Genomic DNA, 14,173 nt, shown 5'->3' on the forward strand with positions numbered 1-14,173 from the left:
CTCATTACTATACCCCATAAATATGCATTTAACACTTTTGTCATCCAACTTGTTTCCTTTTTTTTTCCTTTTTCTAGGAACATAAAAGTAAGCAACACAACCAAGTATATTTAAATGACTTATATCTTGCCTTCTTTTTGTCCCTGCGGTGTTTTTTCTTGTACTATGTAGGTAGGAAAGTGATTTAACAAACATACTACTATACTCATAATTTTTTGCCAAAACTCTTTTGAAATTATTTTTTCTTTAAACATACATTTGATAGTATCAGCCATTACTCGATTCTTTTGCTCTATTACTACATTTTGTTGAAGGGTGTGATTGTAACTGATTCTCTATGAATGTCTGTATTCTTATAAAAAATAAAAAGATCTTTAGAAGTGAATTCAACCTTCTATGAGAATGTACAGTCTTAATAAAACAATCAATTTATTTTTCTACATATACCTTGAAAATTTTGAAAACAGAGAAGGCTTGAATTTTCTTTTAGAAAATATACATATATCATCCTTATGCAATTATTTATAAATAATAAAAAATATTTACTTTGACCATATGAGATAATTTGTAAAGATCCACAAATATTTGTATGCACAAGTTCCAATCATTTTTTGGCTCTCCAAGAATGACTTATCTGAAAGAAATTTCTATATTATTTTTTAAAAATATAAGATTCATAAATAATATCTTTATTTTTAATATTAGGTAAACCAACTATTATTTTTTTTTATTTAACAATTCAAGTCTACCATAATTCAGATGACCTTTTATGTCATAATGTTGATTCACTTATAGTAATAAAATTTATATCAAATTTTAAAGATAAACTCTTTTAATTTTTTTTTGCTATAGTTCGATCTTTTAGGTTTTCATTGTAAATCTAATTTGTTTTAAAATAAAAGAGATTTTTTGAAGAAAACCAATAATAGATTCAAAAATTTTCATCATAACAGTTTCGAATTTAGATCGAAGAATTTGAAACTTTAAAGTTTTTACCTTATTTATGTCTTGAAATATTTTTTAATATTTTTTAGGCTTTTGTTGATGTTAATGTCGATATAATTTCAGGAAATTGAGACTCATCCATTATTTGTTTTAGCATCTAGAGAACTCTTACACATTTTTATATATTCTCGTTCATTTGATCTTTTTTATCATTAATAATATTAAGATCCGATAGATTATTATTTTTTATAAAATTTTATAATCCTTATAAAATAAATAAATATCTCATTTTAATGACCCAAAATGATATGTTTTTCTTTTGAAAATAGGAAGAAGTTGATTAGAAATATTTATTCCAATGTTTGTCTTATTTTTCTTTTTTTTTTTGATCTATTGGTCGTCTCTTCTTTTCTAATCGACGAAGTCTTCGTCTCATTTATGACCTTCTGTAGAATTTTAAGTAAAAAAGAGATAAGAGAAAAAACGAGAAGTGCTTTGGATGCATTCAAAAATATATATTTATATTAGTCAAAAGATTAAAAAAAAAATTAAAATAATAAAAAAGTATTATATTCTAATAAATCTTCTCACTCTCGTTTATTCATATTAATCTAATTTTTTATCTTTTGTTTCATCTAATTTTAATTATTTAAATCAATTTTATTAATGACGAGTTTCATCTATTTTTATCTTTTGTTTTTGCTGCGCAAGCAGGTGATGGGTGGTTCGATGGGGCCTTGCAGGTCGCCGTAGGCTTGCCAGCAGAAAGGATCGTACGTGCGGCCCCGTTGTTTCAGCAACTGAAGTTGTATGTCGGTGAGATGAATGTTGCGGCATGGCTTGCCGTCGCTGCATGCTAAATACACTGGCTGGACCGTGTAAGTTCCCACGATGCCATCGTATGTGATGTCCGACAATGCTACCGCCGAAGTCTGGTTTTTGCATTCGCTGTGGTCGCAGTAGAATTGGTCGATGACGATCGGTGTCTTTACATTTGAGACTTTGATCTTTGCGAATCTTATGCACTTGACGAAGCCTGATCCGCCCTGCCGCAAGCAACAGAGGAGAAGCATGATGTATCGAAAGATGTAAAGAATGCACGTCTTAGAGAACAGAGGAGATCGATATATCGATCGATCTACCTGCCAAGTCTTGATTCTGACACCGATCATTGTGCCGACGATGTTGGCGTTCTGAACGGTGACATTGGATACAGAAGCCTGTGTGTCGGCCTTGCCGAGGCCTCCGATGCTGATCCCGTGGCCTGGCCCGCAGTTCACGTTCTGTACCAAGATGTTGGAGCATCCGGTCTGGATGGAGATGCAGTCGTCACCTATCGAGCAGACGCATGTATCTCTGTGTTAGCCAGTATGATATGTAATGGCCAATAACATCAGCATCTGTCTCATTAGCTGCCTCTCAGGTTTTTCTTCTTTATTTTCTTAATACGCTTTAGAATTATTACCACAGCTCAAGTTGGTGTTATGGATGAAAACGTTCTCAGAGTTCTGCAGATGTATGCCGTCAGTGTTGGGACTGTCTCCAGGGGAAGAGATGGTGACACCGGTGACCTCGACGGCTTGGCAGCTATCGAACTTGAGATGGACCTGCGGGCTGTTCCGAACTGTAATGCCACTCACCGTGACATCAGAGCTTCCGTAGAACCTCAGAGCCTGCAATGAGACACCAGAATGCATTTACTATCTATCTATCACCGTAGTAACTCAAAAGATAAAAGCTTTAGGTTGGGCGAGTTCTTACCGTAGGTTTGACGTGCGGCAACTGTCCGCTGACCTCCGAGCCTAACAGAGACGAGCTGTTGCTCCACCAGGCACTGCCCTGACCTTCGATGATGCCTCGGCCCTCAATTCTGATTCCTTTTAGCACTCTGAATTCAAGCCACTGTAATAGACCTGAGCTCCATGCTTTCCGGCCGCTACTTGGAGCGATGATCTTGCCGTCCACCTGCAGAACCTCTAATAGTTTTAATCTTGAAAGTTTCAATCTTGGAGAATTGTCTAAGTTATGTAATTGACCTGAAACACAACGTTGGACTTGCAAGGGCCAGAGAATGAGATTGGACCGACGAGGAACTCAAAGTTGGATGGAACAATCACTTTCGATGGAGCCCCGTCACAGGCAGCTGCCCATGCAGCCTGGAATGCCTGCATCTCCGGATACCATATTCCAAGTGGAATAAGTTACATACATCGGAATGGCATATAACGTACGAAAACTGACCAGAAATCAGTAATATTAGTTGTAATCTAGCGAGCATTTCACCTACCTCGGTGTCATCGGTTACCCCATCGCCATCAGCTCCGTAATCCAGCACGATGAACATGCCTCCTCCTCGGGGAGGTGGTGGAGACGGGCTGGGACTCGGCTGTGGAGTTGGGCTCGGTTTGGGTTTAGGTTTCGGAGTCGGGCATGGCTTAGGCTTCGGTTTTGGGTGGCCGTGATTCCCGTGGCCGGACTTTCCATTTCCCTTCTTTCCTGCTTGACTTGAGTCGAGTTGCCAGTCCCTTGTCGCACCACAGGTGGCAAAGGATGAGCATGCCATGAGCACGAGGAGGAGGAGGAGGAGGAGGGTGGTCAGTGAGCCCCTTGAACGAAGGCTGGCCATGCCTTTATTCTCTCTTCCCCTACTAGTCTTGTATCAAGCTGTGGGTGAGAGAGGGAGTGAACGAAGTTTGTTGCCACGAAAGGAGGAAGGAAAGGTTTTAATAGCAGCGGCCATTCTCCTCGACAAAAGGGACGTCCATTGCAAGGAATTCCTTGTCTTATTCTTTGTTTGGTCTCCATTGATTTCATTGCAGTTTCATGTACAATCTTTTTCTCGTTTCCTGTAAGCCATAGCATCGAGATCTCGAGGGATCCCCCTATGATACAGTAAACGATGAATTAAATATTAGGTTCATCTTCAGTGATGCTCTTAAGTTTCTCAGGGTCAAGACAAGCAGATTTGCTGCATAGCATTTCTGTCTTTACGACCAAATGAATAAGGTGAGCCACATACAGCTCATTCAGTACAATACCGTCTCATCACAGCAACGATCACGGGTGAGGTTTAGGGTACAACTGATCACGAGACGGCAACTAAGCTCAGTCACTGGAGATCTCCATTGAAGACCACTGAATAAGCCTAAGAACTCCAGGCTGGGGAAGGCTGACAACAGGGGACGCAATGCATGGTTCCATAAACACAGCATACATATTAATATACGTCATGCTTGCTTTTGCATTTAGTTTCCGCAGTACGTTGGCATGCGATCGTCGCTTGTGCGACAAGAACTACTGAGAGACTTCATCGCAACATCCTCAATTAGCATGGATTGAAGAATCCAAAACTCGTCCTGAGCACCAACGTGATTTCTTATCATCAATATGTCATCTGGCAGCAGATACGCATGTGTATGCGGAGCTACTTCATCCAATCTGGTGACCTAAAATGTATTCGAGTTGCACGGCGGCAGGAGACGATATCTTGTTCACCTAGAGATTGACCTCTTGTTCAAGGAACTGATACAATGAGTAGAAATAGTTGGAACAGCGAGTTGATTGTTTTGTGTTCATGCTTGCTGATGAAGTGGAAGCTGGCATCTACCTATGTGTGTACAACAGTACCAGAGCTTAGATCGACATAAGGAGGGTAAGCTACCTCCTTATAACCTCGAGTTCTGCAGCCGATGTATGGTCATGATTAGGTTTGTATTTCTTTTGCTAACTCGAATTTTGACCATCCATATGGCATACTAATCAACAATCAAACATATAAGAAGAAATAAAAAATTAAATTCTGCAAGTTTTGAAATTAAATTATTATTATTATTATTATTATTATTAATATTATATATATATATATATATATATACACACTGCAATAATCTCCAACTTCTCTGGTTACGACCTCCAACTTTGGTTCTGCTTATCCTAAGACTGCAATAAGCTCCTCCAACTTCAGAGCTTTCTCATAAAGAACGCAAGAATGGCAGGTACGGTAATTTCGGCCAGACTAGCGAACGCTACTAATTAATCTGCGATAAATAGATCAGTTCACGGTTCTCCGCCCATCCTCCTCCACCGTACGCCGCCCAACAGTGAGCGCCATATACTCGTCGAACTCAGAAGAGGATGGCGGAGAAGAGCAAGATCCTGATCATTGGCGGTACGGGGTACATCGGAAAGTTCATCGTGGCGGCGAGTGCGGTGTCCGGGCACCCCACTTTCGCCCTCGTCCGGAGCACCACCGCGCCCGCCGACCAACCCGCCAAGGCCAAGCTCCTCCACGACTTCCAGGCCGCCGGCGTCACCTTCCTCCAGGTAATCTTCTGTCCTAGGCGGGAATTTTTTTTCCTCTTGAAGACTCTGATAAGCATGCTGTCCTCTTCTTTGACTCGTAGGGGGATCTGCATGATCCCGACAGCCTGGTGAGGGCGATCCAGCAGGTGGACGTGGTGATCTCCGCCGTCGGCTCCCGGCAGTTGAAGGATCAGACCAAGATCATCGACGCCATTAAGGATGCCGGAGGACACATTAAGGTGCGCCTTTTCCTCCTCTCTTCTTATGTATTATGATGAAGTCCTAGGAATCGGAAAGGGGAACCATTGTAGACGACAGTGGCGAGGAGTGACAGAGGTATTCTTATGTGTCTTGATGGAAGTCCTAGAAACCGGAAAGGGGAAGGAAGCATTGTGAACGATGAAGCAGGAAAGCCCTGTCTGTCCTTGTAATTACGTGATTTAGATCAAACAGTATGTGCAAGAGTCTTCATATACCATTCTGAAACGGTGGATGGGTGACGAGCCTGGAGATCTAATATCTTCTGTGACACTATGGCCAATGTGTATGATAGAATAAGAGGTGCTAATAAACAATGGTCATCTCTCCGATGATGTGCCCAAGAGGCTTGGAAGATTTTGCATACATTTCCGACCCTAAGCAGAGCCCAATTTTTAGGTCTCTCCCATACTGTGAATTGATTACGCCTTTTGGTGACTGATCTTAGTCATTTTGATATTAGCAGAAAATCAATTGCCGTGTCGTTAATTGTCTTGAGCTAAAGACAGATTTCCACCATCATGATCATGTGGGGTGTGGATTATGACTCATTCTAGTTGATACTCAAAAGATCAATAATGACATACAGGAGATCAAGCATTCACAAGTTCTCAATCATTAGAGTTTCACAAATTCAGAGCTTGGGCTTTGATCTTTTTAGTGGCATGATTCTGTAAAGGAATTTCAAGCACTTAGATACTCCATGCTGTTTGTAGCTGAAAACGTCTTTTGATTTTGTTTTATGGTCGGAGCTGCTAACGTGCCTGTCCTGTAGAGGATATATAACCACCTAGTGGAGTCGGTTCGGATTCTTTTTCCACGGTATTGATGTGCTTCATCCGCAAAACATGCAGATGAAACACTCGAGACATAATCAAACACTGTTGCCTCCATGTGCTTAGAGGCTCGTGTGTTGATTGCATACTTTTGTCTTAAAGCAAACGCAACAATGGTAGTGTGCCTTAAAGTCCATCGATGTATTGTATCCAATTAGTGTTCATTATTGTCTATTTCACTTCCATATACATAAATATCAAAATTTGTCTATAAGAAACTATACCATGGAATGGCTAAATCATTGACAGTGCATTCATTCTCTCATAATGTTGTGCATGTGAGTTACATGTAATATTAATAGAAAAGGATTTTATCTGGTAAAAATGTCATAGAATCTTTATTTTCTAGAGGAATTATCATAGAATCTTAGGAAACAGAACGGATGGCTGCAGCTCCATTAGATAATACTGCTTGTTTTAATTGAAGCTTCTTATATATCGTTGATAAGCCAAATATTTGATGTTTTTCTATGGCCTTTTTTTTGGGTCTCGTATGTCCAAGATCAGAAGATATTTGATGTCATGACCTTCATTGCAAGTACTTTTATGACCCCTTTTGCAAATAAGTCTGCATTGCATCACTTGTTTGCCGAGACCAACACATAACAAAGCAATGGCTGTTCAAACAGTCCACTAGCAGGGCCATCTTGTTTGATTTACACATTGGCCGGTCGGTTATGTATTGGTTCATGGCTGAGGTTAAATTACTAGGAGTGTTTTTCCGTATCTAGAAAATTGGATGCATGTCATTATTTGGCTTGTAATAATTCCATGATGAGTATTTGCATAATGGATGAGTTTTCAGAGGTTCATTCCATCAGAGTTTGGCAATGATCCAGACCGAATCCATGCCGTGGAGCCAGCAAAGTCGATGTATGCGATCAAGGTGCAGATTCGAAGGTCTGTCGAGGCAGCAGGCATCCCTTATACCTATGTGTCTTGCAACTTTTTTGCTGGGTATTTCCTCCCGAAGTTGGCACAGGCAGGAGCTAGTGGACTTCCCACAGATAAGGTTGTCATCTTGGGTGATGGGAACACGAAAGGTAACTCATTCACCAGTCTTTTGGTGCCAAAACCAAGCATTTTTGTTCCGATCTAATGGTTCGACTTCAAATGGTGTTGTTTTTTTTTTTTTCTTCCTACAACAGCTATCTTTCTTGATGAAGACGACATCGGCGCATATACAATAAATGCAGTGGACGATCCAAGAACCTTGAACAAGATTCTATATTCGAGACCACCCGCCAACATCTTATCTCACAATGAGCTTGTTTCCCTTTGGGAGAGGAAAGTTGGCAAGACTTTTGAGAGGGTTTATGTCTCTGAAGAAGATGTTTTGAAGCAAATCCAAGGTGATGGACTTATTTTGTGCAAAGAAATGTTCACAACTAGAGATCATCTACTAACATGATTGTTAATTTCTTTCAGAATCGCCAATGCCATTGAACATCATACTTGCTATTTCACACTCATCCTTTGTCAATGGGGACCAAACCAACTTTGAGATCGAGCCATCCTTTGGGGTCGAGACTTCGATGCTCTACCCTGACGTAAAATACACTACCGTGGATGAATACCTAGACCGCTTCCTCTGAGAGCACGTCGTCGATCCCCAATAGCCACTTAGGAATGCAAATTAATCACTATGATGAGTTTGTGTGGCGTATTAATTGGTGTGATGTCAATACATAATGATCGTATGTATGTCTCTTTGTTGTTTAAATGATTGAACTAAAAGAATAGTTGAATTATGTCGGAAAGATGATTAGTTCAATTTGTGCGAAGAGAAAATGGCATTGCCCCTACCATGAGCACTTCATTGTGTTGCCGAACTATCGAAGGCCTCTCTCCTAGACAAAAAAATGGATCGATGCTGAAAAAGTTTCCCAAGTGGTCGAGTCAATAACACAATGGTGGATAGGTCAAAGAGTAAGAAGAGAGAATTCGACTTGCAAAGTCACATCCATGACTCTCTTTTATGGACAACATTTGTTTTCTTTTAATTAAAAAATATTCAGAAAATATTTTTCATTTAGTTGTGGCTGACGTGATAGATTTATCGTGTGAATTAATCCATTGGTGGTCTGAGAGTTCACTTCTGCTTTGTTGGTAGTAAACACAATCCTTAACTCGATGCCATCTGCCCTCCTTACAGAACTATGTTCTCGATTGGCTACTTGTAATGGCTCTAATCACCGCTTCCAATTCGAGAGCACAACTCCGAGAGAAACTGTCGTACAAATTAGTCCATACGAAAAACCCAAAAGAACACACCACCACAGATCTTTATGAGGAGAAAGCAAAAGCCATGATTTGAAAGGGGGCAAAAGGTAGATCTCGATTTGATGGAACTTAAACAGAAATTGTTGCCTCAAATGCAGGGACAAAAATCTTTCTCTGTAGAGAGTGGCATACGATCGCTTCATTCACCCTCTTTTATGAACATATCATGCCAGTGGATCACCATACAATGAATCAAACTATCGATGTCCTGTTAGCTAAGCGGTCATTCCCTGTCACAAGAGCTGGCGCTGGCGCTGGCGCCAGCGTCGGTGCTTGTGCTGCTGTCCTCGATACGATGTTCTTCAATGGCCCGTTCTCTATGATGCCCACCATCATTCTCCGACTAATCTTCGGATCATAAATCGCCTCGCCTATCAGATAAAATGTAGGCGATTTTAGTTTCCATACTAAGAAGACTGACAGAAAAAGAGTTCAGCATTCCTACTTGTCCTCGATGAAATCATATGATCTAACCTGTGGTATGGTGACTTTGTTTTCCTGAAGCTGACAGGAAGATGAGAGTCGGGGTGATGACGGTGAGCAGAGCCCAGAAGAAGATGACCAAAGCATAACCTCTAGGAGGCATATCTCAATTGTACTATAAGAAATGGGAGCGGTTCCCGGATCTCTCTTCGGAGATGGGAAGGAGGGAGAAAGAGAAAGGAATAACTCGATGGTAGAGGAGCAGAGAAGGAGAGACAACTGAAAACTGTAGGCAGGAGGAACTAATCTCGTTTTTCTCTATGAATTCTAGCATGGCAGGCCACAAATGAGGAGGAGGTTTGCTGATGAGTAGGTGAGAGACTGGTGAAGGCAGATGTTGACTGAGAGGAAACTCTTCTCCCGTATTTAGTGGGGAGAAGAGTTTCTACACAATAATATGGACTCACCATTTATGCGTGGATAATAACTTATTATGAGTTTGACAGTCGTAGAAACTTATTTATTTATTTGGCATAAATAAACTTATTTGTTTATTTGGCATAAACTTATTGATCATCCAAGTCAACACTTCAATTCCAAGTATTATTTATTTGGCATAAACAGAAAGAGAAAGCCCATAGTGCATCACAAGAAGCTACTCCTTGTGCTTGCTTAATTTATGCCGTCGAATAGGGCCGAGGCATGTGCTTCTAATTATTATGATTTTTATTTCCATCATTAGATGTTCCTTTTAGCTGCAGTGTTGCTATTATCCCAGCTTTCGGAGATCGGAATATGAGAGGACTTCACGTGTATATAAGTCCGATTCAAGTGCAGTGCATTCCTTTATCTTCTTCTACGTTTCAAGATCGATCTTGTGACATGCGACATGAGATCGACGATAATCTACTCAACCTTGAACTCTAATCATAGTCTTTTCTGCATCACTTTAGTGTATCAGATCGTAATACAGTATGTTATCAACCTTTTCTGTACGTTGATCTTCTGTATGTCAGATCGATGGAGGCGTTCGCACCGCTGGGAGCAACGGAGTGGCACCGTGGTGCACTCGGGTGGGTGGGCCGTCTTAGACCAGGAGGAGGCGTGACTGGGGTTGGCCGTATCTCACAACGAGCTAGTTTCCCTTTGGGAGAAGGAAGTCGGCAAGACTTTTGAGAGGGTTTATGTCTCTGAAGAAGATTGCTAGTTCTGTGCAAAGAAGTTTTCATAACTAGAGATCATCTAAGCCCGTCTACTAACATGATTGCTAATTTCTTTTAGAATCGCTACTGCTACTGAACATCGTACTTGCTATTTCACACTCATTCTTTGTCGATGGGGACCAAACCAACTTTGAGATGGAGCCATCCTTTGGGGTGGAGGCTTCAGTTCTCTACCCTGACGTCGAATACACTACCGTAGATGAATACCTGGACCGCTTCCTCTGAGATCACGTCGCAGCGGGCAGCAGCAATGACGGTGATGAAAGAATGGGAAACAGCGACGATGGCAGCGATGTTTGTGAGTGCAGCAGCGACGGCAACAAATCTAGTCTACCACTAGAGAGTGACAAAGGTTGAAGAGGATCATTATGTTCGGGATGGAGGAGTAAGAAAATGATAAAAACATAATACTATGGTGCAATTAAAAAAATTTCTTTCGATTAAGAAAATCGACGTAGTATTTAAAGGAAAGACATAGAACACTTACAAGATATTCCTAAGTACATACTTCTTATCTTGCTTCATGAACAGGACCTAATGGTAACTATTTCACTCAATCATATCACCCATGATTGAGTTAAATGTAAGAATTATTTTATAACTACTAGATCATTGGTCAGACAACTTCTTAAAATATGCTTATAACTATTTAGAACATGGTAACTATCTAAATAACTACTATAAATCAATTCTCAACACATTATGCTTGGTTACTCGTGATACTGAACTAAAGCCTTAAATATTCTATATATTATTGGGATAAATCAGTATTTTAAGATTTTTGAATTAGTGTTATAAAAGAACAAGTAATACGAGACTCCTCACAAAAAAAAATATAAATTAAGATTTGATTCTTCTATATAGCTATACAAGTAGATTTGTACATAGTGGGATAATGGAAGGATCTCGTGAGAAGGTAATTGATTTTCTCTATAATTTTTTTTATTATTGATGATTTCTTCTAATTTTGGAAGTCTTTTCTCCCCCTCCATATAATTTTGATTTTTTCCTTGTTTTCACCATGATTTTGTAAATAATTCCATACTAAATTATGGAAAAGACTGAAAGCCCTTCGTATTATAATTCTATGAAAACGAGGTTGCATGAATCCAATGGATTCTAATTAGGTTGGAATCAAGATAACAAGAAGGCTTCAATCAGTAGCATGGGAAAGTCTCCCTTCTCTCTCACAAAAGTTATGTCATCCCATGTCAGTTACCCCAAAGCATTTGCAGAAAATAATTGTATGGGCGCCACTGCTGCAGACTGTAAGCGCATGATCGAACACTTGTGCATGCGCCAGAGGTCCCATAATTTACGCTAAATTAAAACTTGAAGAACTATCTTTTTCATCACAATCCAAAGGCTTAATTTGTTTTTGTCTTTTGACCTTCTTTTTGTTTGTCATCGGATATCACCTTTAGTAAAGCCATCGATTCGGTTTATTAACTGGATAGAAGATGCAAAGAGATTATATTGCTCTGAGATACATGACCCAAATAAAGATGAACAGAAGATAGAAGTTCTCCAACACAGATCATCTGACGTGTTATTCCCTTGGTAAAATCTAGTTGTGGCCATCGACCTGCTCTTTCTTGGTTGTCAGCGGCAGCAATCCCTTCTCCCTGCACGACTCTATTGCTCCGTCGAACATGTCCTCCATGCTGTACTTGAACGTAAAGCCCAAGTCAGTAAGCTTCTTTGAGGAGAACTTGATCACGTCCGATACCTCATCGATCCCTTCAAACCTACGTGTAATTGGTGCAGCCATCAGTCAGTCTTATGGCAAGAGAATCAAAGTAGATACATAATCCCCTCTTCGAGTCCAACACCAGATCTTAGAGTCCTTCTCGTGGAGGTGACTTACTCGGTGGGGATGTCATACTCAGGGTACCTCTCCGTTAGCATCTTCGCCAGATCCGAGATGGTGATGTCGTGAGAAGAGCAAACGTATCTCCCCTTTGCTTCCGGATGCTCGAACAAGAATATGTGAGCCATGCAAAGATCATCCAAGTGCACAAACTGGACTGGGTTCAAGATCGAGTAATGTGGTGTGTTCCCTGCCAAGCATTGTTATACCATCATCATCATCATTGGCAGTGAGTTTAGAGAGAGAGAGAGAGTTGGTTGCTGTTCGAATGATATGTAGGTGGGCAGGAAACTTGTGATTTATTACGTAGAAGACGTGGGCATGCGAACCTGTTACCAAAGCCAGTGCAGAGAGCATGCTGGGAGGCATGGTGGGAATGATGAATGGTCCGTTGACTAAGGTCGGTATGATGCTTATGAAATCCAAATGGTTCTTCTCCGCAAATTCCCATGCTGCCTTCTCCGCCAGCGTCTTTGAGACGAAGTACATCTGCAAAATGTTTGGCCACAGGACAAAGGATTAGAGCTTAATTTGCACTGCTGTAGTCAAAAAGTAGTCGGCGAATTGATGATTCCGTGTATGTGTCCGGTTGATTACCCAACCAGTCATCTTCTTAGCCCTGCAGAACTCGACATCGCTCCATGAGTTCTCGTCGTACTCCTCCTTGCGACGAGCATGAACGCAGGTGGTTCCAGCAGACGACGTGAACACCACCCTCCTCACTGTGCCTGCCTTTGCGCAGGACTTGAGGACGTTCATCATCCCATCTATCGCTGGCTTTATCACTTCGTTCTGAAACAACAAGCCAAAACCAATGTCAAATGCATGATGTATCGTCTTTTTTGCTTTCTCTAACTCCATTAAACTGGCAGATCTTTGCAAGCTCGTCTTGTATCTTCGGAAGAGTCATGGGATGTACAGTGTGAGTCAACTAGAATAGGTAGGTTGTGTCTGGTCTTACCTCCGGGTCGGAGCACTGGAAATCCATTGGAGTGGCGACATGGAAGACACCCACGCACCCTCGCACGGCATCATCGAAGCTTCCTTGGTCAATGAGGTCAGCCTTCCACAGCGTAAGATCGGTGCTAGCTTTTGGAAGATCCAGCAGATGTTTCACCTTCCTCAAGTTGTCTGCAACAAAGATCAAACCACCACAATCCGATCAAACACTTTCATGTCTTTATAGAACTTACTGAACACGACGATCACGTAATTAACCACGCATCATCACCAACTCTACTAGGACTAGCTCACTAGTAAATTAGAACAATGGGAAGCAGTACTCGGATCGCGAACAGTCGCTTTCACGGTGTAGCCTTGCTCAAGGAGCCTCATAATGAGCCATGACCCTACGAATCCGGCGGCCCCAGTCACGCACACCATCCCCTTCTCGCCCACGCTGGGGTTACTCATTGTCAACGGGCGACAGCGGAAGTACGACATGGGAACAGAAGAAGAAGTTGATGGAACAAAGGAGTAAGACGCAATGCACCTTTTCTACGACTGCAATCTCTCTGCTCGACCTACGTAGCTACATATAACAAATACGAGCTCCTTGTGCTTTTTTGTTTGCATGCAACCTAACAAACAACAATGTGCTCTCATCTACCCGCACTTGACGAGATGGTTAGGTTATCGTCGCCGATTCAGTTGTCCAAGGCGGAGACGAGCACGATGGCTGCACAGTGGAAGGCGATTGATTGATCGGTTCTGCGTCGTCTTCCACATGTACTTTTCCTCTCCAGGACTTGAGGACACACACATTCTCACACAACTAAGGGAATATTAATTGACACAACAGCTGCACGCAGGGAGATCCTTTCTTTGTTTTTTTCTTATTTTGTTTACTCGAAAAATTATTATTATTATTATTTAAATTAAATGAGGACAAAAGTCATATTTGACATCAAAACGAATGAAAGATAAAAGATAAAAACATCATTTCGTTTTTCAAAAAGAAAAAGTCTGAGCAGTTGTAAAGTAAGTCACGAGTCAGTCGATCACACAGCTAACTTCTTTGTATATGGGATTGA

The 14,173-nt window shown here is 41.1% G+C and overlaps 3 protein-coding genes across 3 annotated transcripts; 1 reads left to right on the top strand and 2 right to left on the bottom strand.

The window, feature by feature from the left end:
• Nucleotides 1–1,579: 1,579 nt before the first annotated feature.
• On the bottom strand, nt 1,580–3,603 carry LOC135672615 (polygalacturonase At1g48100-like). Its single transcript, XM_065181114.1, has 6 exons — nt 3,233–3,603; nt 2,982–3,110; nt 2,707–2,910; nt 2,411–2,618; nt 2,088–2,278; nt 1,580–1,991 (listed from the first exon to the last, which is right to left on the bottom strand). The coding sequence occupies exons 1-6, from the start codon at nt 3,569–3,571 to the stop codon at nt 1,632–1,634; spliced, it is 1,431 nt and encodes a 476-aa protein (XP_065037186.1). The 5' UTR covers nt 3,572–3,603; the 3' UTR covers nt 1,580–1,631.
• A 1,245-nt stretch (nt 3,604–4,848) lies between these two features.
• On the top strand, nt 4,849–8,092 carry LOC135666725 (phenylcoumaran benzylic ether reductase Pyrc5-like). The gene is made up of 5 exons (XM_065178355.1): nt 4,849–5,268; nt 5,349–5,486; nt 7,147–7,384; nt 7,490–7,693; nt 7,770–8,092. The coding sequence occupies exons 1-5, from the start codon at nt 5,080–5,082 to the stop codon at nt 7,934–7,936; spliced, it is 936 nt and encodes a 311-aa protein (XP_065034427.1). The 5' UTR covers nt 4,849–5,079; the 3' UTR covers nt 7,937–8,092.
• A 3,603-nt stretch (nt 8,093–11,695) lies between these two features.
• LOC103982813 (dihydroflavonol 4-reductase) lies at nt 11,696–13,633 on the bottom strand. The gene is made up of 6 exons (XM_009399847.3): nt 13,424–13,633; nt 13,102–13,271; nt 12,738–12,932; nt 12,470–12,629; nt 12,138–12,330; nt 11,696–12,018 (listed from the first exon to the last, which is right to left on the bottom strand). Exons 1-6 carry the CDS (start codon nt 13,581–13,583, stop codon nt 11,838–11,840), a joined length of 1,059 nt encoding a protein of 352 aa, XP_009398122.2. The 5' UTR covers nt 13,584–13,633; the 3' UTR covers nt 11,696–11,837.
• Between the last annotated feature and the right edge of the window lie 540 nt (nt 13,634–14,173).

Source organism: Musa acuminata, chromosome BXJ1-4 (genome assembly GCF_036884655.1).
Source record: "Musa acuminata AAA Group cultivar baxijiao chromosome BXJ1-4, Cavendish_Baxijiao_AAA, whole genome shotgun sequence".
In the NCBI taxonomy this organism is placed as follows: domain Eukaryota; kingdom Viridiplantae; phylum Streptophyta; class Magnoliopsida; order Zingiberales; family Musaceae; genus Musa; species Musa acuminata.